The following is a 27,823-nucleotide window of genomic DNA, read 5'->3' on the forward strand; positions in this document are numbered from 1 at the left end:
GCCTCCAGAGCCTGGGCAGGGCAAAAACAGGCCTACTGGGCCTATCAGAAGTTCAGAAACAAAGTGTTTCCAGCTTCCGGAGGGCTTTCAGGGCCCCGGGGGAGGGCGAAAACAACTTCCCCCAGCCCTCTGTAGAGGCCAAAAATCAGCTGACTGGTGTGTGCATGCATGCTGGAGTGGCTCACGTGCCCGCAGAGGTGGCTTCGCATGCCACCTCTGGCACCTGTGCCATAGGTTTGCCATCACAGATATAGAATGTTAGGAATCCCAGTGGTCTAACAATGAACAGTGATGCATTAGTTCTGAAATTTATAGCAAAATCCACCCACCAAAACTTCCATACATCTCTATTTTCTATGACTCTTGAGAAGTAAAATGTTGATTTCATCTTGTTTTGCCAAACAGAATTTCATCCTGGAGTACCATGGAAAGGATTACAAAATATTGACCCTGAAAATGATCCTGATGTTACCCCTGGAAGTGTTCCTACAGGTCCTACAATTAACACCACTATACAGGATGTCAATCGCTACTTACTCAAAAGTGGAGGTATTGTCACAATCATTTGTCCTTATTGCATTTTTTTTTTTTTGTTTCTCTTCTAACATTTGTGGTTTTTAGAATACATGGCAGACTAAGTTCAGGCTATATACACCAGTGTGCATATTTAATTGGTTAAACCTCAAAACAGCTTTGACAACTAAATCAATGAAATAGTATGATTAGAGGTCCTTCTTCTATAACTGGTTTTGGGGTGTTTGTTTTGTTTTGTTTTTATGGCAGGAGTAGGTTGTACACTAAAAATTCTTCCTGGCTATCTCTGTCTTAACAAAAGATACTCATTTATAGGTCTTAAGCCCCATCTTGTCTGCTTAACATCACAGCCACATAATGATAAATTATTATTTTTAATTTTTATCTGAAAAGAAGTAATTGGAGGAAAAACGATGTTGCTTCTTTCCATGTCTAGTTTGATATTCAATCTTGTACAACTATAAATTGAAATACCTGACTTGAAAGATCTGATACCTTGCCTCCTTTAAATATAAGGGGTTCAATGAAAAGAGTTTTTTAATTTCTTTCTGGAGCTTTCAGCCTGTAAGAAAATTAATAGAACTCACTGAAACCTCTTTTCTCTAGAAGTTGCTCTATTTTCCTTGGGACTTAATGAAGATGTGTCTCTCACTATGGTTCCTGTATGGTATAGCATAGAATCATATTTTCAGATCTAAGCTAATATTCTGCAATTACCTGGTTACATCAATAATCAAGATAATAACATTGAGAGAAAATATCATTCTGATCCCAGAATTATAAAAGCAATATTAGTTCTTTTTAATGAGATTTTCACTTTCTCATTTGATCTTTTTCACATATGGTATTAAGCCATACTATATGTCTAAATCCTGTAGAAAAATGTAAGATACCTACAATGTGTGCTGATCTGAAAAGAGAAGCATTTCCTTTTTCTGTTCAGAAAATGGAAGTAATGATCTATCCTCTGCATCTTCATGCAAAGGAATGGATCATTTTCCTCTACTCGGAAAGAGAAAATAAATATTGTTCACTTTCCTGTTTTGAATATAAGACTGTTGGGGTGGGTGGGGCTGATATCAGTGATATTGTCAGGGAGCAGGGAGTAAGGAAAAAACCAAGCTAAGGGTAGCTGCTTTATTTGGAGAGAACTTTGCTAACTAATTTAAATTTGTAATACTTCTAAAAGTTCTATTGTGTTGTGACATAAATTATTCATTCTCCCTTTTTGGTGTAAAATGGGTTGCTATATTTCAGAGTGACTGAGGAGTGGGGTTACTCTTAAAATCTGTATGCACTGGTGGCTTGCAGGCACCAGAAGCTGTAGCCTTACTTTATAGTTGAACAACATATTGTATTTGTGAGATAGAATGCCACCAGAAAGAATTTTCTGTTGAAGTTAAAATTTTATGGCCTGCTCAACACTTTTAAGGAAGATAAGCTTGAAATTAACCTGTTGGTTTTATGAATTACATGTGAATTTTGTGGACATGATACAGGGAACTTAGATTTGAGACTCTTGATGAATAATTAATGTGCATGTATTTGTAAGTATCTGGTGCTTTTCCTTCTTTATGTCCTGTGATACTTTTCTTTTCCTTGCTTCTGACACTTCCTGCACAGTGTCTTAATTGTGTTTTTCTGCCAACCTTTTGGCTGATTGAGGGAATTTGAAAAATGCATAGTTTTTCAGCACTTTCCCAACATTTTAGATGAACGTCAGAAGTAGACTGAAAAAAGTATATACATTTTCACAAAACTTTTAAACAGTTCCCAAGACTTTTGAGAAGTGACCCAGGAGCATAATTTTTAATATGCTAAAAAATGGAAATTAATATTTTCCAAGGAAAATATATTAAATGTTATTCTCAACCAATTTGTCCTTAGAGGACCTTTGCATATCTTTGCATATCTGTTACCCTTTGATCTGAAAAAGTTACACACTTCATCGATCTGCTCAATGCGAAAGTGAGCATAAAAGCATATCTATACATTAGTTTTATTCTTTCTCTCCCTGAATTCAGAGATCTATGATGGAACCATTGCCAAGTTGCATTGGGCTGTTTTGGGTCTGTTGAATTAAAGTCACTGGGGTTCAAATTTGCAAATACATTAGAAAGACATCAACAGTCAAGAGTTTCTGCTGCAGCCTTTTAAATTGTGTAATGGTTTGCTGAATTGAATGGTAATGCTAATTGTGAGGTTTCAGGTTATCTCTAATCTTTTCTTACTTTTTTCTTTTCACTGTTTTCACTTTTGTGTCCACTTACTACTGCTACGTGTACTGCAAAGAGTAGCTATTATGCAGGGGTGTCAAACACACGTGGTCATGGCAATGTCACGTGATGTATAGGGACTTTTTCCCCCTTCACTAAACCGGGTGCGGGCGTGGCCAGTACATGACGCATCCGGCCCATGGGAGTTGACAGCCCTGCTCTTATGTATTTTCTTCATGGAGCAAAAAAAAACAAAAAACCTATAATAGATAGGGAAATATTTTTATTAGGAAGACGATATAGGAGGTACCTATTAAACTTTCTCATTATCTTTTGGGGGGGGGATTTGTATCTTACCTTCTATTTCACTCTAGTCTTTTGTGAAACTTACTCTATTTTATTACTTTATTTTTTTTTTAAAGGAATCAAGGACATCTTCCTTAACCATTGAAATCCTTTAATATTTCACCTTACTTTTCTTATCAATTTTGCAAGACAAAAGAAGTTTTTAAAAAGAATTTGAAACAAAATCAGAGTCTTGTATAGGGAATATTTGATTGACACATTACAGAAACTTTGCTAACCCCTAGTTTTTTCTCACATTTGGATTCAGAAGGCAAGATTAAGTCATAAAAAACCATCGCCAGCCAGTATCAACAAAGTATGTCAAATAGACCAGTGGTTTATCACTATTGAGGAACATTAATTTAGGTTCTATTATTTAGAAAACATATAATTTGACGCCAAGCAATTTAAAAGCATGCTGTGAGCTTGCCTGCGATTGAAAACACTTTCAAAAGTGTTTCTATACTACTATCTCTGAAAGCATGTTTTGTTGCAAAGGGTTTCTTAATAACAAAACTAATTGCATACTGAGGTAAGCTGAAATAGCTTCATCTTCAATGTCCTTTTCTGATACACAAAAATATGTACAATATGTAGTACACATGCATAGTGTTTGAAAGCATCCTATTCCCAAAACCTTCAGCAAAGGAAAACAGCTAGTTCTGTTATTGTTTCTGTTAGTTTTTTATAGAGGCAAATTTTCTCTAAGCAAAAATGTGGAAAGCTAGATTCACTACCACAGAGATCCTTTTAGCAGGTTGATCACTTCCCTTATAGACTCCTAAATGCATGTGACCCATTAAAAGACTACACTCAAGATTTTTAGAGTACAGTTGGGGGGGGGGTTCCTTCCTTTTTTGCTTTCCTTTGTTGATATGGAAGAACTAATGAGGGTATCGTTTGGTCCCATCTGCACAATTGCTTTTATTCCCAATGTAACGGAATAAAAGCCCTCTTCAGCCCTTGCTTCCTGATCCAGAACAGTTGCACAGTGAAGTGTCAGGGATATTCTGGACTAGATTTCCAAGCAGGTTTTGTACATTTACTGTATTAAGGTGAAATAAAGACTAAAAATACACATTTATGTCTTTTCTTTAAGTCCAGCTGTAAGTATATCATTATATACTTAAACTCTGGATGCAATTGTGTAAATTTAATTATATTATAATTGGGATGAAGTTTAGGTTTTCATGGATGTTCCATCATGGTCTGTGCAGTGGGGAGTGGGTATAAAACAAGTTTCTACTGAATCCTAATAGCATCCTGTGTTTATAGATGCTGCTTCCACAGAATATCATACCATCTGTTTTCTGTGGAAAATGTATTTATTAATTTGTACTCTAACTTTCCATTCAACAGAATATTCAAGACATCAAGTGTTAAAGTTAAAAGCCATTAAAAGTAATTAGAATACATATAACGAACACTTCATACATGTTCAGTGTTCAAAATGGAAGATACTTGCATACAACAATCACAGATTTTAGAATAATATTTCATAAGCAAACTGTGAATCTCAGACAGATGATTTCTTCATATCCTCTAAGTCAGACAGTCATTTCAGCATTGATCTTTGACTTTAGTTTGTGATTTGCAAACTATTTAAAATGTGGGAGTGGTATTTCTTTCATTCTTGACTTATTAGAATAGATGTTTTTGTTTGGTAAAGTAACAATAGTAAATTGTGTATTATTAGTTTGCATTGTTTGGAAAAACTGTATACTAAAGTTTATTTCTTGAAGTGCATAGGTTAGGCAGAAGACATAGGTATAAGAATCATGTTTGCATTTTCTGCCATGGCACATACCTATGCATTGGGAAATAATTTGTGTAACTGTCTGAAACAAGCAGGACAACACATATAGAATTGATGGTTCATAGTAGTGTGATCATCTTAAAGGTGATGGTTTTTAACAAATCTGTTGCATAGAATCTGACATTTGGTTTTCAGTTCTTGCATAATGCAGCAATCATAAATTTGTGTTGTTGTATAATATTGAGTGTCACCATTGTTGTAGCAAGGCTTACTATAATACACATTTCAGCAAAATTTGCAGGAATGTCAAGAGAACAAGATTGGTCAATGGTGGCCATGGCTGGGATTTTTAAAGGCAAATGGGGCAGAGATGTGCCTTTTCTTCTGAAAATACCTACCATAGAATGCAAGGCAGAGTCATCATAATTAACATGGCTGCATTTTCATATTTTTCACATACAATTCGTAAATTGTGGATACAATGGCAGTGAATATCATTATCTTGAATATGACACAGAGAATATATATATATATATATATACCATCATCTTTCTCACCGTGTTGTTCTTTGATAGTGAGTTCACTACTGTACATTGAACCATGCTTTCTATAACATTTCACGGCTAGGCATCAGGCAGGGTTGGCCTAGCATTGTTTTTGTTTGCATGTGATGGTGTGAGAATTGCATATGCTATCGTAGACACCCTTCTGCCCATCTTTCTTAGTTGCTTCTTTGCTGGTTCTGCAGGGTCATCCCCAACATCATCTCAGAATGCCACGCTGCCTTCATCGAGTGCCTGGCCACTTAGTGCCTCCGGCTACAGTAGCTCTTTCAGCAGCATTGCAGGTATGACCAATGGCCTTTCTCCTAAGAGGCCCCTTGGATAGGAGGTTTTCACATGGCCTCTGTTCTTTGTAGTAACGACGACAGTACAAGTGTACTTCTTTTGCATACTGGGCTCCTTTGTTCAAATGACTGTCCTAAGAATTTAACAGTAGTCAACATGTAATGGGGATATATATATGCAGCTGGCCATACCAGGCTATGCATTGCTTCAGTATGAGAAACAGACATTCTGTATAATGCTAATCTCTGTTAAACTGATTTCAGACATAAACATTTTCTTTAGATACCTAGCATACACACAATTACCAGCAGAAGTTATGCAGCAAAGAACACCACCTATCCAACATTGAGCATTTTATTTTGGAAGAATGACTTGATCCAAAGAGGCGCAGCATCTATTGCTCTTCTGCGCCCTCTCTCCCTCCCTTTCTCAACTATATCTTGTCTTGAAGAGAGTAGTAATAATCAAGATGGTCATAATCAATTTGGGTAAGGCTGAATATCTGCACCTTCTGTGCTCACCTGTCCTCACGCTTTCAAGGTACTGGTAGCTATTTTATTTTTAGACCATTAGTGCAAGTAGGAATTCAGAGACTCATAAGGAGGACATGGGAGAAGGATACTTGAAAGTAGCAACACGCTTTATTATGTATGCTTTTGTCAATCTCTAAACTCTGACACAGTGCTCTTGTTCGTGCTTTTTATCACATTTTCTTTGTTCACTTATTTTTAGCCACCTCAGTCACCAAGAAACTTTAGGTGGCATATAAAGATTAAAAATATATTTAAAAGAAGCATCATGTACCTAACAGTAAGAAAAATATGACTCACCTACATTGTGGAAACAACAATATAAAGTAACTTATACAATGTGGGATCGTAATGTATATCTTTTGTGTGAGAATAACAGATAATAATCTTGTTCATCTTCTCCTTGTTGTTTTGCGTGATTTAAGGCAAAAATGCCAGCTGTAGTCCTCATCATACAGTCACTAGTATGCACTGATGGAGTTTGAAAAAGCAAATTTAAAAAAACCATGCATAAATGGTGTGTGTTTTATGCACTCAATGGGAAGAGTGGAACTGCCTTTTCTATCACAGTGTGTATTGTATCTCACATAATATTGGACCCAACATTCAAAAATATGCTGGCTACTTTCTTCCTCAGCAGCAGCTCTTAAGTATTTTGTTGTATTTGTGCACTTGCGCATTTGTCATCTTTCAGTGGGACGTTTGCTAATCATAGCTAATTTGTCAACTGAGGTTTCCCCCAATTTCTAGGCTGGAACCCAGAATTAAAGAATAGGAAGAATTAAAGAATTAGTACTAGAATTATACATAATTTCTGGGAACCATCTAAAATACGGCCAGTAGTATAATTCTGTACTACATGTAGTCCCCAACTTACAATAATGCTGATAAAAGTGACTTACAACTGTTTCAGTGTTCCCACAATTATGCAATCGTGATTTAGGTGCTTAGCAATTGTCACACATTTACGATGACTATTGCATTGTCCTGTGTCACACAATCACCTTTCCAGCTGGCTTCCAATATGCAAAGTTAATGGGGAAGCTGTCAGAGAAGGTGATATCTCACTTAGCAACTATGGTTATTTGCTTAACGACCATGGCAGAAAAAGGCTAGAAAATGTGATTACATGATGCCTCATTTAACACCCACACTGCAATAATGACTTTTCTGGTCCCTATTCTGGTTGTAAGTCAAGGACTACCTGTATGCCTTTTTCAACCAATTCACTAAAAATAAGGTAATTAACATTTCATCAATCCTTCAAAATTGCAATCTGTTATCATAATAATGGGGTCTTGTTTTAGTTTGTAGACTGAACTATCTCAAAGGTTTAGTACAGCCAGCAACAAATGAATCTATTTCTTTCCCTCCACCACATGCACCTTTATCGTTGTTATCCTCACTGATTCAAACTATCTCTAACCCCTTTCACAGACTATCCCAAAGGTGCTTTTTCCAAAAGTTTTTTTTTCAAAACCAAAGTCCAGTTGCCTTTTGGAAAAAGCACCTTTGGGATAACCCTGCGCTGGATGATTGATACTCTTCATAGACATCCTTCCACAAACTCATCACAATCTTTAATTCCAGTTAAAGTAATTTTTTAAGAAATTAAGATGTAATTAAAATTGGCAGTTAAAAAATAAAATCTGAAAGTTCTGTTGAATCTTCAATTCAAAAGGTTTTAAAATAAAGAAATAGTTGCCATTTATTTTACCTAGGATGCCTTTTCCTTTGACGGGGCTGTTTATTTCTTTGGGGTAAAACTTGGTTCAAATCCTGAAGTTAAGTTTTCAGAATTTACTGGTTTTGTACAAATAATCGATCTTTCTGGAAAAGGAGAAATCAATAACTTGGCAGGAACCTAGTTCTTACAAGCTACAGCTTTATACTTCGTAAAAGGTTAAGAACTGAGAAAAATAATAGGAGAAGCCATGCTTAGATGGTGGCATAGCACGAGAAGTTCTTTTGATTGAAACAATACTTGCATCAATACCGCCTTCCTTTATAGACTTTGGGAAATATTTCATTGATAATCTGTTACTATATTTCAATTGATTGACATCTAAGAATGGTTTATTCATATGATTGCTATTTTAATTTGTTACTTGGTTGTCTTAATCATCTTTCAGATGTTTCACTATATTTGGTATAGAAATTCAAGTTAGAGATAGTTATGATAAAAACTACTAGGAAATATATGATTACAGGAATAAATCATCGTCATAAGGACTACCTGATGAAAGTTTTGAAAGACACCCCCTCTTTCTTCGTCATTCTCTGTGATAGCTAAGTGGATTAATGAAAATAATAAATGAAGAATCTTCCTTATCTATCTTTCTCTTGCATGTTATCCTTCATCCTCACTTTCCCATTCTCTTTTAATAAGGAAATAAAACTTTCAGTTTTATTTCTATAATTCAGGAATTAGGTTTGTAGAATATACTTTGTTTTTGCTGGGATTCTGCGCTTTAGTAGCCAAAGGAATCAAGCCAAGTGTTGTCTCTGTGAAGCATACACTCTTGTTAATTGAAAGTTACAGACCCTTTCCCAAAGATCTTTGTGGATCACAAAGTAGCTTCTATGTGCTTCGTGAAAATGAGCAGTTTCTTTCCTTTTCTGTTGGGGGCTGGGAGGGTAAAATGATATATGCTTGAGACTGGTAAATATTTGGATTTATTCCGTAGTTATGATGCCAGATGAATTTCATATTTTTGAGCCTTATAGAACCATTTTGAGAATCTTTGATGGATTAATGAGACATATAGCAGAACCCCCCCCCCAAAAAAGAATTAACAACAAAATTAACAAAGATGAGCAATGTATGAACCACTCTTTGCTTGACATTCACTATGTTTATATACAGACAGAAGAAACCTGGGGATCCCAGATTGTCCAAAAATTCCACATTCTGACATTCTGAATTGCATTTCTCTATTACAGGTAAATTGTCAGACATCAAATCAACATGGTCTTCTGGTCCAATTTCTCACACACAAGCCTCTTTGTCACATGAACTCTGGAAGGTTCCCAGGAACACTACAGCTCCTACAAGACCACCTCCAGGCTTAACAAACACCAAGCCATCGTCTACCTGGGGTGCCAGCCCATTGGGTTGGACCAGCTCTTACTCCTCTGGTATTCCTGAGTTCTTTCTTCTTCTTTTGACTTAACTGCATCGATTATATCTGCTTTTCTTTAAGAGTTTAAGGCAGCATACATAAGACTTTCTCATCCAGTTTTTCTCCACAAAATGAACCCTGTTAGGGCTGAAAGGGGTAACCAATCTACAGACAATCAATGAACCTCTTGGCTGAGGGTGGATTAGAATTTGGATCAGCCCAACTGTTTCTTAGCTAAATGAATACAATATATATTTACTTTGTGTTTAAACTTTTTATGTGGAAAATCCTGACCTAAAATTAGAGTGTGTAATAGGTTGTGAAAATAAACTTGAGGAACAGGAGAAAGGGCCACAACCATGGCAAGAATCACATAAATTTAAATTCAAAGCAGAAGGGTAGCTTCAGAAAGCATCTCAGAATTGATGCTCCCTAGTTCTTATACAGATAAAACAGGGAGGCGGAAGGTGCTTTCAGTCATGCAAGATTTTTTTTTACTATAACTATATAATAAAAGTAACTTTAGCATTATTTACTTTGATTCCCAAGTCTGGTCCACCTCTAAGGAATTCCTGGCTGAGGAATTCTGGGAGTTGAAGTTCACAAGTCTTAAAGTTGCGAAGGTTGGAGACCCCTGCTCTGAAGACTGACAGTGCAATATTGTCAATGTCAGTCAGTTGAGTTCAGATGCATCTACCTTCTGTTTAGAGTTTGAATTATTTATTTTATAAACCTATACAGACATACCTATGAATAGATTGTATTACACTCAGACTACCTTTCATAGATAGATATATTGTAGATGATATAGATTATTGATAGCTAACCGCTTTGTCATCGCGTGCTGAAAGCAACACCCATAATGCAATGTGAGTAAAACACACACGTACACACCCTGTTTTGGCATAGACGGCCTCCCTCAAGCCTCCTGGGACCATAAATGGGGGAGAAGGGGAGCACAGTGCAACACCACCACCCCGTGGCCCATATTGGGCCTATCAGGTCTCCCTGAAGTTTTATGGGACCAAAAATGGGGCACAGGGGGGGAGCATTGCACCCCATGCTCCCCCACGCCCCTGTGAATGTGCGTGCGACACCCCCACCGCCGCCACCCCCTGCATGTGCACGTTGTCTCCCGTGTGCCCCCCGCACATGTCAAGACACAAAAATCAGCTGGCTGGCAGGAGAAGTGCGCACATGTGCAGTGCAGCTGGCTGGGGCAATGACTCAAGTGCCTGCAGAGAGGGCTCAGCATGCTACAGGATTGCCATCACGGATATAGATATATAATGTATGGCTTAGAAAACACTATAGAAATGTCAACGTCTGTATTGAAATGTAGTAATTTTATTGTGGCTTTCATCTGGTAAAACATGCTTTCATTCTCTCTTCACATTCTATTCTGCTTTTACTCAATTCCTTGTTATCCTCACATCAATCAGTCAGCCTATATCAGACTATATCACTCTCAAAAGACTGTTGGAACAGATGTTCTCCCCATCCTCAATTTAGTGTATTTCTGCAAATCTCAGAGGTTTCCAAGCACGGGATATAAGTGTGGGTGTGTATGTGTGTGGGTGTGCGCGCTCACACACACCTATACATATGCATATACATATACCAGTATATATATTGGATCAAACTTTCCAACCAGAAATTCTGGGGATTGTGAACCAGTATATCTGAATATACTGTATATATAGAGATCTATCTTTATCTATTTATTTGTCTGTCTGTCTGTCTATCTATCTATCTACCTACCTACCTACCTACCTCATGGCTATCCTTCAAATATACTGGTTCACAATCCCCGGAATTTCTGGTTGGAAAGTCTTGAATTTGATCCAACATATTTGTAAAGTATCATATTGGGTAAACCTAAATAATGCATTGATTCTATTTATGACAAGCAAAATTCCACAGTGAGGAATTAGATATGAATGGAGGAGAGGAAGACTAGCAGACATTTGCTAAATCTTCTGATCCAAATATATTTCCCATTAGAAATTCTTGTAGAAATTGTATTCATCAGGTTTGTGTCCTGTATCTTCTGTTCTTCTTCAATTGTAAGGTTGGGCTTTCCCTAATGTTTTCTTTGTTGGGTTATAGGCTCAGCCTGGAGTACTGACAGCTCAGGAAGAACAAGTAGCTGGCTAGTTCTCCGTAACCTCACTCCCCAGGTAAATGAATCTGCCTGCCTGCCTGCCTGCCTGCCTGCCTGCCTGCCTGCCTGCCTGCCTGCCTGCCTGCCTGCCTGCCTGCCTGCCTGCCTGCCTGCCTGCCTGCCTGCCTGCCTGCCTGCCTACTTACCTACCTACCTACCTACCTACCTACCTACCTACCTACCTACCTACCTACCTACCTACCTACCTACCTACCTACCTATCTATCTATCTATCTATCTATCTATCTATCTATCTATCTATCTATCTATCTATCTATCTATCTATCTATGGCTGTGTGAGTGTGTGTGTATGTTCCAGCATAACTCTGGAATGCCTCGAGCAATCTCAACCAAACTTGGTACACAGATGACTTACTCTCTGGAAACGAATACTATGGGGGTAAGACACCCCTAACACTCCTCGGGGTGTGTTCTATTAAGATACATCCTGTTGTGCCTTAAAATGGCTTCTACCATACTGCCATGAAATGGCTTCTACTATACAGTGCAGTGGAGTTGCCATGGTAATGACTTTACAGTACTCCACAAGGGGGCTCAATTAAAAATTGGTCCAGACATTTTCAACAAAATCAGGGCTTTTCCTGTTTAATATAGGATTAGGATAAATAAATACCCAGGTAACTAGCCGGGTTATCAGCTGTTTTACAATAAATTAGAGGAGGAATCATACAAATACTCAGCATTGTACTTGTAAACTCTTAGACCCTTCTGCTCTTGATTTTGAAATTTTGTTAGCTTAATTCTTGGAGCTTTCTATTTTAAGCATTTTATTTCTAAAATATTAAGTTATAGGATTGACCTCCTTAACATTTTTATTTATTTATTAAGTGCTAGAATGGCATAAACACAGCTGCGTTGGGGCCGTCTGCACTTCATTCATTGAAGGTTTGAGGGAGGGCTGGGATTATTGCAATTACACGGAGGATGCTACTCTATAGGATAGAGGCAGCAATAGTGAGGGCCCAGTTTCATGTTCCCTAATGATTACATTCTCTTAAGAGTAGGATATCTGAGAAAGCCCCCTGTCCCTGACCTCAATGGATTAGCAGATCGTCTTAGATCTGTTAAGGATAACCAGATCCTAAATCATTTGTAGGCCTTTAAAGATGACAACCAGAGCCTAAAAGATGACAACCAGCACCTTGAATTAAATCCAGATAATCATTTCAGTTCTCGAAGTGTTTCACAGGCAACAGGAAGAATACTGATAAATACTTCAGCAGCGGCGTTCTTAAATTGTAGCTTTTGAGTGGTATTTAAGTGTAGCCCCATGCAGAGTACTTTCCAGTAGAAATTGATGAACAAGATGGGATCGTGCAAAGATCCTGTTGGCCACAGCTGCCGTTTTTCTCATTGAGCAAGAATAATGAATTTAGGAAGATCCTCAAATTATGAACAAATTAAAAATAGAGAGCTCAATTCTATCTAGAATGAAAAATATTCTGCCTTGCCAGGCCTCTGAACTCACAGTCACTCTGCCTTGTATAGATGGAATATGTTCTTCTCCATGTAGATCCTAATAGGGAATGGGTCAGTACTTCGACCACACCTTCTAGGCAGTCCAGTGCCTCAATAGACAAATAAGTATCATCAATGAACTGATGCTACCTGGCCTCATGTCAGTAGATAACCTCTCACAGTGGCTTTGTGCATCAGTAAAAGAATAATGGAAAGAGAATTGAGCCCTACAGGTCCCAGCAGTGTAGCACCGTCTGGCTTCAATTCTTCTCTATCACCACCAACAACCAGAGTTGGCTCTAGGAAAAGGACAACTACTGTAACACTTGCTTCCTATTCTCAGCTTCCAGACATGGTCCAGCACAATACCATGATCAGTGGTTCTGAACACAGTTGACAGATCAAGGAGGATCAGGAAGGTCACACAATCTTGGTTGTTCACAGATCATTGACAAAAGCAAACGATGTGTTCTCAATATAGTATTCTAGCCTGACACCCAGCTGAAAAAGCCCAGATAATCAAATTTCTTCCAGGGCTCTCTGCAACTGGAGCCTTACTGCCTTCTCAATAATCTTCACAACAAAATAAAGATTGAAATTATCAACAGGTTTCCAAACTGTCTGGGTCTAATGGTGGCTACTTGAACATGAAGCACATCAATGCCTATTTCAGGACTGGTGTTACCATGCCATCCCTCAAAAGTATATTCATTAGAGCTCTGACCCTGACCTCTCATCACTTTTCTGAAGGCAACTAGGAATGGTAAGGTTCTAATATACAGGCAGTGGAACTTGAAGAAAAGTAACATGTCCCTGAAGGGAAGCTCCAGAAATAGCTCAATTGTAGGTGTGCCTGTTCAGTTAGGGGAAGTGGAAGATGGAAGAATTGTTTCATCAATACACTAAATCTCTGGGAGGAATCTACACTGTTTTATTTATATGTTTTTAAGATATGGTTTTGACTTTTTACTAATGTGTTACTCCCCATTTGTCAAAATAATAATGGCACTAGAGGAGGAGAGAAATTGTTCACACTTTTTCCCCCCTGCTTTCCCTAATTAGATTGATGGCTCTACACTGCGTACTCTATGCTTGCAACATGGTCCTCTTATTACATTCCATCTGAACCTGACTCAAGGGAATGCTGTGGTCCGATACAGTTCCAAGGAGGAAGCAGCAAAGGCTCAGAAGTCTCTGCACATGTATGTTATTTGATTCGGTATTTACTGTTTTTCAAGAAAGGCATGCCCAATTGGGGCTTGTGATGTATTTAATGATTGCCTTGGACAGTAAAAAGGAGGCATGAATAGTGAACAAAAAAGAATGGCATATAGAGGGGGTGGGGTGTTATGTGACTAATCAATCTTATTTTACAATCCTTAAAAAAAAAGACTAAACCAAAATTGTTTTTGCTTTAAGACTTCCCTATCATCCTCGGGTATCAATCTAAATGTCCACAATGTTACTTCCCATATTCAAAACTTCCTTGTCAGATTTTCCACTGTAATATTTGATTGTTTCACAATCAATGTTCTAGCTCTTGAGTAATGTTTAACTTTAAGGGAATGTATATACTGTGGTCAGAATAAATGCATAGGTCCTGGGAAGTATGTCTCACCAGTTTTTCTCTTATGTTTTCAGGTGCGTTTTGGGGAACACTACCATCTTGGCTGAGTTTGCTGGAGAGGAGGAAGTGAACCGTTTTTTAGCACAAGGCCAGCCACTGCCCCCCACTTCCAGTTGGCAGTCCAACACTGGAACCACTCAGACACGTTTGGGCTCCACAAGCAGTTCTCATGGCATGGTGCGCAATGATGCAGGCCACTGGAATACCCCCTGCCTTGGTGGGAAAGGGAGCAGCGATCTGCTCTGGGGTGGGGTCCCTCAGTATTCAAGCAGCCTTTGGGGTCCTCCCAGCACCGATGACGGCAGGGTTATCGGAAGCCCAACGCCTTTGAATACTCTTCTCCCAGGGGATCTTCTCAGCGGGGAATCCATCTAGGATGCCAGAAAAACAAAATGGAAGTAACAATCATCAGCACTAAAGGAAAAAAAAAAAAAAGAAATAGCAGTAACCCTTTCCAGTCCAGGGCAGCACGAAGGATCCAGCTTTAATAGATCAGACTGGCGGCCCTTTTTTAGTACCTCTGTCTACTCTTGACTATGAAACTCTGCTGGAATCCCTTGTGAACTGTTTGTGTTAACAGTATGGGGCTCCCTTTGGTCAGTGTCATGTGCTAATGATAGATTTTTGTGTGGGTTTTTTTCCAACGGCTTTTTAATTTTATTTTTATGTTTGTATGGTGTTTTTAAAGACGTATACAAGCTGCTTAGACTAGTTCTATCATGAAGGGCACTTTTCAGAATTTGGGCTGGAAAGGGTTATTTTATCAACTTGGGGAAGTTGGGGTTGGGAGGAAGGGGAGGTGAGAAAGCCTATTTAAAATGAGCCTGTGATAATTATGCACATTACCAGAGGCGGATCCAGTAATCAGTGGGGGTGGGGGTGGGGTGGCATCTGACCAGCTTGTCAGCAGCTATTGGGGAACAAATCTTAAGCCCCCTTGGCTGGATGACTTGGATTGAGAGGTGGGGTGGAATATCCAGGTCCACTACTCCCGTGGGTCTTGCCTATGCACATTACACTTGTTTCATTGCTTTTTGTGTCATTTTTTTAAATTCTCCCCCCAAATAGTTCAAAGGTCTTTTTTTTAAAAAAAAAGAAATGAAAGAAAGAAAGAAAAAAGAAAGAAAGAAAGAAAGAAAGAAAAATTAACATATCAAACATGCAATTATACTTGAATCCAGTAGGCCAATAACAAAAATGTGAACACTTTCTATTATTACACTTCCAGGTTGGTATCAGAAAACAAAAGAACAGGCTCTAGGATTATTATTATTTTTGGTTCTTTCTTACATGTATGCATTGGGGACAAGTTGAATTGATGTATGAATGTATGGATGTGTGCGCGTGCCAGGTGTACAACTTAACAAATTGTGTGACCTTTTTTTTTCTTTTCTTCTTTTTCAGTATATGCTTTTGATTTGCTTATTGGTCAAATGTTTAATTGTTATTAGCTTCTAACTTTGCACTGAGTGTCCACAGCCCTTCTTGTAGCTAATCCTACTTGGTTTTTTTAAAAATTAAAATTAAAAAAAACTGATAGGAGGGGCTGGCGACAATTCATGTGTAAATGTTTACTCAAGGACTCTTACTGCATTTTAAAAACTTACAGTGTGTATCTCTGGAGAATAATATGTATATCTACCTTTAGCAGCTTTTTATTGTGGACTAATGCAAGAAAATAATTACCGGAGTATTGCACCATTTTTTTCCCATTCGGAATATAAAGTTTAAAAAAAAGAAAAAAAAAAGACTCTTGTTGAACTGTGGCCATAAATACTTGTAAAGAGTGGATGGTTCCCTGCAAGCTGGAACAGAAACAAGCACTTGGACATAGGTTTTGACTGCTTTTGGAGGAGCCTACGATTTCAGCTCCTACCTGTTTACAAACCTTTTTTTTTCTCCTTCAAACTTTAAAATAAAAAAAGGAATTAAAAAAAAGAAAAAAAAGACTTCCATCATAAAGAAACCTATTTTCAGAATGAAGATATGCTACTTCAGAGCTCTGGGATTGAACAGTGTTTGTTGTTGTTACTGTTGTTGTTACTGTTGTTGTTGATCCTTTTCTTTGGCCATTGCTGTGTACTCTTTTTTTTCCCCTCCCTCATCTTCGTCAGAGTGGCGAAAAATATTGTGATCACTATCTTGCACATGGTGGAAGATGTCTCAGGAAAGCCGGGTTTCCCGAGGAGCAACTCCACACCATTTCATGTATTTTTTAAACCCAACTCCTAGCACTGAAGATATTATTAAAAAAAACAAAAAACAAAATAAAAAAGACAGTAAGAGAAGAAGAAAAATACCTAATCTAATGTGTAGCAGTTACATATTTACCAAATAATGGACTCAAAAGAAATAGATGTTTGAAGAGTGCTTTATATATTAAAAAAAATTGCTTTATGTTTAAAAATGATCAATGTTTTTGATTGTTTTGAAAGGAAGAAAGACAATGGAATAACATACCCTTTGAGTATGTTTTTAAAAATTATATGAACATTGTGCTCCCTGACTGCTTGGATCAGGAAACTTGTGCATTACGTTTTGTTTTGTTTTGTTCAAGGTTAGCTTTTTAATGGTTTTGTCGAATTAAAAAGGGTCCTGCAAAATTGCAAATCAACAAAAGCTGGGTTTTTTTAGAGGATCATGAACTATGCACAGATTGGGTTCCAGACTTGTGTTTTCTCAAGTTTTCGTAGTGTATTTAGCTGAATACCCTTTTCTCAGAGCAATTGCATCTCATTCTCATTACACGCACTCTACATATGTATTGTGTATATATATCTCTTTTAACACACATACAGATACACACACACACACATATTTATATATAAAATACATATGTGCCTATGTGCGGATTGAAATAGTCAATACAATTTTCCATGCTAAAATTTAGTAATGAATTGTAGAAAAAGAACTCACAATCATTTGAAATTGGAGATGGACATTTTTAAAATAATTCCTGTTGAATTTTTATTTTTTATTTTATTTTAATGTTTTGCCTTTAATTTTGAACTCAAGATGTCTGTAACTCTGAGATGAAAAGTTTTTAAAAGTTTGTGGCTTTTAATGTTATTTCTCCTCATAGAATGTGATTGTTGAAAACATGCACCAGAAGTTGCTTTCAAGAGTACGAAGATTCTTTGAAACTTAATAAATTGCAGTTTTTCTTGGCTGTTAAGAAGGCATGTGTATTTTTCTTGTGTACAGAAATGACTGTTAACAGATAATCTAGCATTTCTAAGGCTTGCCCAATTCATTACCTGTTAATTGTTCAGCCAGCAAATATCCGAAATGATTAAAATGTCACTTTCAATCTGTGTATGCTATAATTTACAGATTGTTGACTCGCTGCTTGTGATTGCTTAGTGTTGTTATTTATGTTTGTTAGTTGCCTTTTCAATTTCGCAATATAAGATAGGATTGGATTTTTATATGAAAAAGTTGTAAAGTAATTGTATTTTTGTTAAATGCTGTTTCTCTCCCCTCTTTTTTCTTTTTGTCTCTGACACATTAGGGGAGGGGAATCACTCATAATTCAACGTATATACTTTACAAACATATTGTCATATTTCTGGCTAGTATTCCTTTTGCTTTAGACTTCTTTGACAACAAATTTTATATTTCCATATCTATAACTGGAAGGTTTCCAAACAATATTATTCATAGTTTAGGTATACCAATGCTGCCAAGACTTTTTTTCCTTCTTTATATTTGTTTTCTTGGGAATCTGCTGTTTTTCCTGTGACAAAATATTACATCAACATAAACGTTTATGTCTTTTATACAGCTACCAGAAAGAAAAGGATTTGTAAAACACTAAGGTTTTTTCTTGGCCACAATAAGAAATTCAACATGAAAGTCAGGTTCTCTGGGTGATACACTCCAAAGCCATGTTTACTTTTTAAGCTAACTCAGACTACTTACTTGTATTGTCTTGATCTAGCTTAAATAATGAAATACCCATTTTTAAAAATAGTTATGTGTACAGTACTCTATTCAATGTGTATGTTCCACAACAGGAGGATTGATATAAACGTCGGAATAAGGTTTTTTTTTAAAATAAATCTGTAAATAGTTCTGTTTTAGTCAACATAATGACCAGAAGGACACTCAGATGGGTCAACAGTAACATGTAAAATCTCATTTTTAGGATTTCCCTGTAGTAATCATAATAACTTGGACTTTTAAGAGCAGTCTATACATTTTTTTAGAGAAAAAATTGCTAATATAGGCTGCTAGTACATTTATCTTCACAACTGTTATCATTTTAAATTAGCTTATGGACACCTACCTTGACACATCAGAATTCCAATATAATTCAATTTTCTTAATACTATTTTAGATCATAAACCAAAGTACCAGATTCTTATTTACAAGATTGCCTTTGGGCTTCCAGTTGAGTTCCATTGACTTTTTTAAAAATAAAAAGAGAGGTATCATCAAAATCCTGCTTTGTTTGAAAATCCGTACAGTAGCCCTGAAAAAAAAGGCAAAGATCATCTGTATCCTGCAGGACTATGGAATGTCCTCATTACTTTGACTTAAGAAATGGGTGTTTGTTTCTTTTAATTGATCACACCTATTAGGACAACCAGTGGCAAAAGGCCTTTTAGGGAACACTGCCAAATATTGTACTTTCCTAGACCACAGGAAAGCTGGCAGATATTTTCATGTTTAAACTCACCAAATAATAATATGCTCTAAATATTACATAATTAACCAGTCAGGGTTATATTCCTTACTGTTTTGATGTAATGTATGTATTTTCAACACTGTCTCCTTTCTGTTAATATTGGAAAGAAATTGCACTTTTCCTATTAGAATGTATGTATGCATTACATCAATTTGTATGCCAACTCCCTAGAATCTAGACAGCTTACAATATTAAAAAAATATCTTCCATTGATATCAATTACTAAGGACTCTCCATTGTTTTATTAAAGAATTTTTAAAACGATTAAACACTAATACATATTAATATAAAATAAGAAATAATAAAAGACAAAGCTAAAAGTGCAAAAAAGAGAAAAGTACGGGTAGCTTCTGATTTTTTTAATAGCAGTTTTAAGTACAGTTATAAAATTACCTGTTAACTCTGTGGTTACAACTTAACTCTCTTACTGTAATCTACCTTATCTAATAATCAAATTAGCATCCCCAACCTTTTTGGCACCAAGGACCGGTTTCGTGGAAGACAATTTTTCCATGGACCAGCAGGAGGAACACACAACTTATATCCCACACAGTTCACCCACTGCTCACTTCCAACTGTTCGGCCCAGTTCCTAACAGGTCACAGACTGGTACCAGTCATGGCCCAGGGGTTGGGAACCCCTGATCTAAACCATAAATCATAAGTGCATTTTATCTGTTCTACACAAGAAGTCCTTAAGGGGTTTCGAGTCAGCAGTAAATGTAGAGATAAAAATCCATTTAGCCGCCTCAGCAACTTCCATCATATTCAACCATTCATTATGGAGGGTGTTGAGTCTTTCCAACATTGTGCATACAATAATCTTGGTGCAGTTACCATGTACAAAAACAAAGTTCCATGACATTTTTCTGATTGTCCATGAATCCCAAAAGAAAACCTCTGGTCTCGGTCTTTAAAATCCTCTAAATCAATGTACCGGTATGTCTTTGAATCCAGAACTTTCTAGCTTTTTTACACCTCCAACAAACATGATATCCTTTCTTGTTCATATTTCAGACATAAATTTGAAGTGCCTTTATACATTCTAGACTTCCTCTGGTGATCTATACCTCTGACAGGTTTATTTTCCTCTTCCTCAGTGATAAAATAGGAGGGTGAGATGGCAGAGAATTCCACAGAAGCTTCTACTGTTGAGAAGGTGTTTTATGGGCCCCTTCCTCCTTGATCTCTTGGGAGTGGGTATTAATATCATCTCACTTTACCTAGACTGTTGGGGACAGGCAGATTCTAACCAAAACAAGTACTGAAGGTAACAGGTTAGGTGATTGCCACATTCTTAAATTATTCCTGGAATACCAGTCCCACAAAATAGGTATTATTCTGTGGACCATTTAATATCTGTCTGTAGCTAAGTTACTATGTTCTATATCCATTGGAGCCTTGGGGTCTGTAAGGGCAGGTATACAGGGAACAAATTGCAGGAATTTGTAAGATAAGGCTCAAGTTATATCTCTTAAATTTAGAACTGCTTTGTTTCATTTTGACTTTCATTTTCCAAGTACATAGGCAATGAACTTGCTCGCTGCTTATGCTTCTCCCTCTGTCACATAGAAAAGCTTCAGCAAGCTCTATTCTGATGATTTAGGAGCATCAGTTATCAATCTCAAAGCCACTGGTTTGTTCCGTTGGAGGAAGGATACAAAAGCAGATGCTGGGTAGCCCCCACAGCTCTGTCTTCTACTTGGATTGCTCCAGCATGCTAGTTTCTACTGCTCTTTGATCTTGAGAGGTAGGAAAAGCCAAGCCTTGGTCATGCTCTGTGGGCTTCCTTTCTGTGAGCAAGGAGCCGACAGCAATTGACACAAGGCAGATCAGCTGTTCTTGTCAAACCCAACACCAAGATAGGTAGGTATGTATCATAAGTAAGATTTTAAGCATGTGATTAGCCAAGACTTAGTTCACAAAATGGGGCCAGCTTGTGGTTTTAGGGAGCAAAAATCATATACAGGTCAATCTTCTCAATCCCACTTTTTTAATGCCAGGTACCAGCAGGGTCAATATTTTCCTTCTGGAAATCTCAGACCAGTGGAAGTTCATTGCTGAGCCTAATTCTTGTTTAGTTCTCTTCCTTCTCCTTTTCGCAGTACTGATCTAGAAGAAGTTCCCAGCCAGCAAGAGGAGAACAGGAGTGCAGTTATGAGAGATACTGATACACCTTTACTTTCAGCAGTGCTGAGAACTGGCCCCAGAGGTTCAGTAAGTGTCAAGTAAGAATTGCAGAGAGGAGGAGAATGCAGTATCAAAACATAACTGAATGAATTTTAGGATTATAGAATGAGCTTAAAAATCTGGATGACTATTAGATGACATCAAAGAGATTGGATGTGGCTGCTGTACAAAAATATTGCTGGAAAAAATGTTGATCTTAATAGTTCATGTTCATTGCCTTTATCTTGCAGTTCCCAGTCATATTAGGGAAAGTAAACTCATTGTTTTAATGGGACTACTCATTAAATATGGATCATGGCCTATTATAATAAAAAATATATATATGTAAATCTAGTTTCTTCTATCACACCCAAACCTATTGTGCACTTTTTGAAAGTTCTTTAGTAGTTTCATCTGAATTCCTTCTTCATACAAAGGAATTATAATGGTTGTAGTCTCTCTCAGATGACTACAACTTATCCAGTACATAATTGTATTGACTAAAAATTTCCAGTCATTTTTAAAAATTCTCCATGAGTCTGAAGAAGGTTTGAACCTCCAACTTCAGTAAGATTATTGAAATACCTGTAAAACACTGTGATATAGAAGCCCCAATTTGGCAAATATTTTATCAAAGGCAGTATATCTTTTACAAAAATGTGGATATTGTGATTGGACGACTCCGATGATACTTCCAAATATCAGTAATTATGATACTTTGGGTCAAACTCAAAATGTCAGAGGTATATCACTAGTTCTTGTCAATATTTAAAAGCAATGTAAGTGACTATGAAAATAAGAGTTTCGCAATCAGAAGGAGAATTCCTTGCATATCACCTACTGTTTCAAATTATTTTGAAAAAATGAAATTTCCAGTTCTTTAGCCCTTGATTTATGAATCTGACTTTGTTCAGTCCCACTATATAAAATAAGTTTCTTCAAATACTGTAATGTGTGTTTATTTAAGATGTAGTTGCAAAATATTCATTGAGGAAGGCATCAAGTGTGGTGCCTCTAAGCTCATCCTTGGGCCTCTACTCTTTAACATTTGTATCAGTGATGCGGAGGAGACAGTAGAGGGAACGTACAGTATATCAAATCTGCATATTACAGATTCACCGATAAATTAACCTTAGAATAAAAGTATCCACAAGAGATCAAAAAATTTGTGATGGAGTTTGTTTCTAAAAAATTGTGATGAAGTCAAAGCCCTACTCCTTTTCTACTGATGTTCTTCCTATTTTATCATAGCATAATGTTGATTGGGTGATTCTAGAACAGTGTGTTTCAACCTTGGCAACTTTTAAATATGTAGATTTAAAATTCCCCAGCCAACATGTTCTACCTAGATTTAAGATGCCATAAACCTCCAGTGGGGAAATGGACTTGCAGCCTGACATAAAACACTCTTTGCTGCAAGCAGACTTCTTGTCCTTCCACAGTGGTTGCTTTTAAAGAGACAAATCCTAAATTTTAAATGCCAGCAGCACTCAAGTTTTGCAAACAATGTATATATTTTATGCTCTAGAGCAGCAAACTCGTGACATGATGTATCGTAACTTTTTCCCTGTTCGTTAAACCGGGAGTGAGGTGGGCATGGCCAGCTGTTGATGCATCCGGCCTGCTCTAGAGTGTCCATGCCTAAATCTAAAATTCAAATTAACCTGCGCAGATTAGCAAAAATATATCTTTAAATGTCTTAAGTATTGATTAGAAGAGATATATATTAGTTTGATGCTGTCCACAGATCTGCACTAGTTGGAAGTATAATATGCATGCAGGACCATTTACAAACATTTGCATTATGTTAACTAATACTTCCAGAGAAAGTCACTAGAGGGAGTAGTTGATTTGAGTTCAACATTGGGAATATAGTACAACAATTTTGTATATAGTTGTCATTTTCTGACCTACTTAGACCTCTGTGTCTTTCCACACATCTTTTGCTTTTCCTGTGTCAATTTACAGTAGCAATAGAGATTACTTACTGAAAATCATTGCAGCAGTCATTAATGTATTAACTGCACTTGAAACACTTGAGGAATTAGATGCAAACAAAACTAAGATTATTTGGCTAATAGATAACATTTCTAGTTGCCACAGATTCACTGTGCGTCTCTATATAAAGCTACATTACTAGGGGAAAATCTATTGAGTGCTCATGTTTTCTAGTGGCAAAGCCAAGGTAGGCTGATGGAATTTCTGCTGCACTTTTCTGTTCCCCCATCGCTGAGCCAAAATCAAAATGAAGGTTGCTGTGATTCCTGAGATGGAGTCTAGAAATTGTAATAATATTGCTACAGAGGCCCACTAATCTGTGAAAACCAGGAGGGAAGGAGTCATATATTTGCAAAGATTTCCACCATATGACAAGAAAAATATCAGTACCTTAAATAAGCACATGCATCTAGCACTCTACATTTGATTCTAAAAAGGTCGTTTGGAGTTAAGTGCAGTGATAGAATTCAGCCAGTTCACACCTATTTGGGAGAACCGGTTGTTAACTTTCTAAGCAGTTTGGAAAACTGGTTGTTGGAAGAAATCTCATTTTGTTTTTTTCCACTTTACAGGGCTGATCCTGTAAGGAAAGCAGGAAGAAACATTCTGGTGTTGTTTCTAGCCTAATCTTTATTGCCTTTCGGGTTAACCCTTATTACATTGTAACAGCTAAGGTGAAGCGCCCATCGATCTGAATGATGTTGAGTTGGCCAGGCCCACATGGTCACATGACCCACTGAGCCATGCCTACCCAGCTGATCATTAGGACAGAGAACTGGTTGTTAAATTATTTGAATCCCACCACTGGTTAAGTTCCTTAAAGCAGCTGCATCTTTAAGCCCCATACAGGGGGCAGGGGGAACCACAATTATGTTAAAGAATTATTATTCTGCTACTGCATACCTCAAAGCAGCTTTGGAGAATAAAAAATTGAATCACAGCACAGCCTCCTCACGGGCACTCTCATCCACAGCATCTTATCCTGTGACTTGAGACTGCACAAAAGGTCCATACAAATTCAAATCCACATTCACCTTTTAATTTTTTGGCAAAGGGCGTGGAGGGTTATGTAGCATTTACTTCCCTGAACTCATATTTGGAAATACTGTATGTTGATTTCCTTATCAATTTTCCTGCTTTCTGAATAAGAACCTGAGAAACTTTATTGTAAAATATTGAAACAATGTGCAAACCTCTTAGTGTACCTCATCATGGTAAGAACATGGCCCAGCAGTGGCAAAGTACCGCTTTTTAAATGGAGTTAAAATTTTGAGTTAAACTTTGTTGGGGAAGGCAACCAAAGGATGGGAGATGAGACGGTCAATCTTTGCATTCCCCCGTTGGTCAGGTAGATAGAATCCCGATTGGCTTGTTGGGCACACTGACTGTTACAAGAGTGGCATGAGCAAGGAGAGTGCCAGAGTAGGACAAACTTACAACCATTTTGTAAGAGTTTAAAGGGATGAGACAAACCAGACTCTACGAATGCATCCCCTGCTACTTGTTCTGTATGATAGGTTTTGGTGTCCATAAACAAAGATTCTTTTTTTGCACATCACCTCTCAGTTGGAGAGCCTGTCAGTTCCAATAATGTAAGAAGATGATCAGTACCTGTTTTAAAATCAAGGGAGAGGAAGTGTACATCTCAGTTGCAATGTCCGAGTCATATTCATGTTATGGTGGGTTACATATTACAGATCAACTTGTAGAAGAAGCATAATAAAACAGCTCTTTTAGAACGGCATCTGAGTAAATGTAAGGATTATTAAGAAGCCTTCTGCAGAGCTAATGCAAATAATCCATGGTTCCAAGGATACTGAACTATAGATGCAAGCTCTCCCATCATTGCTTATGTGCAGATGGTTGGGAGTTGTGGTGTTGAGCATTTAGGGGCCACAAAGCCCCCATGTGGAGTGTATTGTAAAATATGGAATGATAAAGGGACATTACATAGTATCTTCAAAAAGCTGAGTATCCTGACAAAAGAAAAAAGAAAAGAGATGGATTCAGTTTCAGATTGGTGGATTAAGATGGGGACAGGAGGAAAGACCCTATGAGTGTCCTAAATGCAAAGAAAATAATCCTTATATAGGATTATTTTCATTATATAGACATATCCACCATACCTTTTCCTTTCCTCTGCTCTGCTCTGCTCTGCTCTCCCCTCCTTTCCAAATGCTATGCAAGTCGAAAAAGAAGTAAGAAGACCTCTTTGGTGCTATCCAAATATTGTAGGTAAAATTAATTCTCTGCTCGGGAAAATGGTTTTTTGTTGGAATATTTTTATTTTTCTCCTTTATGACAGAAAGAAGGAGGGGGGGGACAGAGGGAAGTTAGTTTCCACTGGTTTTGACAGGAGAGAAATTGGTGTAAATTAAATATGCACTACTTTTGCTGGTGTGAACCTTCTCTTTGTTCAATAGGGTAGGACCAATCATATTTCTTCTGTACTCATCTGAACTCTCATTCCTAAGGCCTGGCCAACCTCAGATATTCTGAAGGGAAGATTGCCTCCAGAGTTCATTGTAATAGAAGATGCATGTTCTTATCCTTCACACCACATCTCTAGATCTCCCTCTTCTGGGAAGACTTTGTGTCGCTTCTGCATGATAAGAGTCATAGCACATTCTACCATGCCAGTAGCAAGACTGTCCTGAGAAATGTACTGCTTGATTCCCATGTATGATCTTTAATAGTTCCCCCCACAACTAACCAGGATACAGGTATTACTGTAATCTGTGAAATGAGCATACATGGAGGAAATCTTCAGCTACCCATTATCATTTTAACACCATTATTCCTTTACTAGCAACCAGCCCTGAAGGAAGTATCTTACCTTGTTTCATTCCTCAAGGCCAGAAATGCACTGGAACATTGAACAGGTGGGCAGGCAAGGCACTCAATACATTCTTACTATAACTGGGTATTCATCAAATAACCCAGAAGAGAGAAATTGTGCTTATGTTTTGGACTGGCTATGTGAGAGAATGACAGACTCATCTGCTAGAATCAAAGCTAGTGAAAAGAACTGGGAATTGAAATACCAGAGGGAGCAGCAACCAGAAGTAGGAAGTTTGATTTGATTCAAATGCTTTAAAAAATACAAATGGGATAGTTCAATGGGTAGTCCACTACTCTGGCTTAATTTATGAAGATTACTAGAACATCTTAGGTTCACCATCCACTCCTTTCTTCTGACTGTAATTTTGTTTACTCTCCGTTTATTGTATTTATAGTTTTGTTTCACAGTAGGAAAAATCATTTCTTCATAAAATACACAGTATTTCTTTTCTGCTGAGACAAAGACAGAAACAATTTACCTAGTTCCTCTTTTGATAGAACTCAGAAGCACTTCTTATTAATCTACTACAGCTCAAGTGAACTGAAATCCGAAGCACATCAGTCACAATGGTGCCTTCCTGATGATACTGGGATTTTCATCCTAGCAAATAGATGTAATATCTTCAGATAACGCACAACATTCCTTTCATATCTTCCAAATCAATAAGAGGGATTATTATCACTCTCATTCTGCAGAAATCCAGCTGAGAGAACAAGATATTCCCAGAGTCTATGCCCAGAAGGATATAACCAAGAAAGAACTGAAATTGATGTCTCTTAAGGGGCAACTTCTCAGTCTGTTATCTATTCTAGGAATCCTAAAAGTATAGAAATCTACACTAGCTCAGCAGGTGCATGACCTACAAATGCATGAGAACAAAAGCAGAATGTAGAAATCAGTGCAGTAGAAACTAGTAACATGTTCCTCTTGTAGTTACACCTCTTACAGGAAGAATGCAAATACAGTATCATTCTCACAGAGTTACTGGCAGGGTTTGACATTTCTTTTATTGGATACAAGCTTTGAAAAGTTATTTTTTTAAAAATCAAAATCACATTCAGGCCAACTGACCCACTGCCTGATGCATCTCTTTCCACAGAATAGATGCAGAGATGTCACCAAAATGGTTTAGTTCAGTGTAAACATAATCAGTGCAAGGACATATTCATGCAAACATTAGAAATTAAAAAAAACACTGTAGTCTAGGAAGCAACACACACACACACGCATCTGCTGTTCAATAAGTATATGAAACTGTCTACCTTCCCCACCCCCCGAAACAAAGTCTACTCAGCTATCTGAAAACACAAACTATCAGTAGATGCCCCCAGAATGAAATGTTCCTTAAGAGAAAAAAAATAGAAAAAAATAAAATATAAAAAACAAGAGAGTCCTCAAGTGCTTGCCTTTGCTATTCATGCTCTCTATACCTTGCAATATTGTTTCAGGCATTAGCCAACTGACCCATATTCCCTTCTTTAGCCTAGCCAAGATTACCCCTAGA

At 37.4% G+C, this 27,823-nt stretch overlaps 1 protein-coding gene across 6 annotated transcripts in view; it reads left to right on the forward strand.

Moving 5' to 3' along the window:
• The window catches only part of TNRC6C (trinucleotide repeat containing adaptor 6C), a 136,644-nt gene extending 118,724 nt beyond the window's left edge, over positions 1-17,920 (forward strand). For 4 of the 6 annotated variants that reach the window (XM_087709858.1, XM_087709859.1, XM_087709860.1 and 1 more), the window contains 6 exons: positions 406-549; positions 5,600-5,698; positions 9,173-9,367; positions 11,461-11,531; positions 14,057-14,196; positions 14,636-17,920. In XM_087709858.1, the coding sequence (XP_087565984.1) occupies positions 406-549; positions 5,600-5,698; positions 9,173-9,367; positions 11,461-11,531; positions 14,057-14,196; positions 14,636-14,996 (1,010 nt within the window). In that variant the 3' untranslated portion in view covers positions 14,997-17,920. The remainder of the gene's footprint in view (positions 1-405; positions 550-5,599; positions 5,699-9,172; positions 9,368-11,460; positions 11,532-14,056; positions 14,197-14,635) is intronic. The other 2 variants (XM_087709861.1, XM_087709862.1) reach the window with 1 other exon arrangement.
• The last annotated feature ends 9,903 nt before the right edge of the window (positions 17,921-27,823 follow it).

This window comes from Thamnophis sirtalis, unplaced genomic scaffold (assembly GCF_051295495.1).
Source record: "Thamnophis sirtalis isolate CommonGarterSnake01/CBP01778 unplaced genomic scaffold, rThaSir2_p1.2 scaffold_3, whole genome shotgun sequence".
Lineage (NCBI taxonomy): Eukaryota > Metazoa > Chordata > Lepidosauria > Squamata > Natricidae > Thamnophis > Thamnophis sirtalis.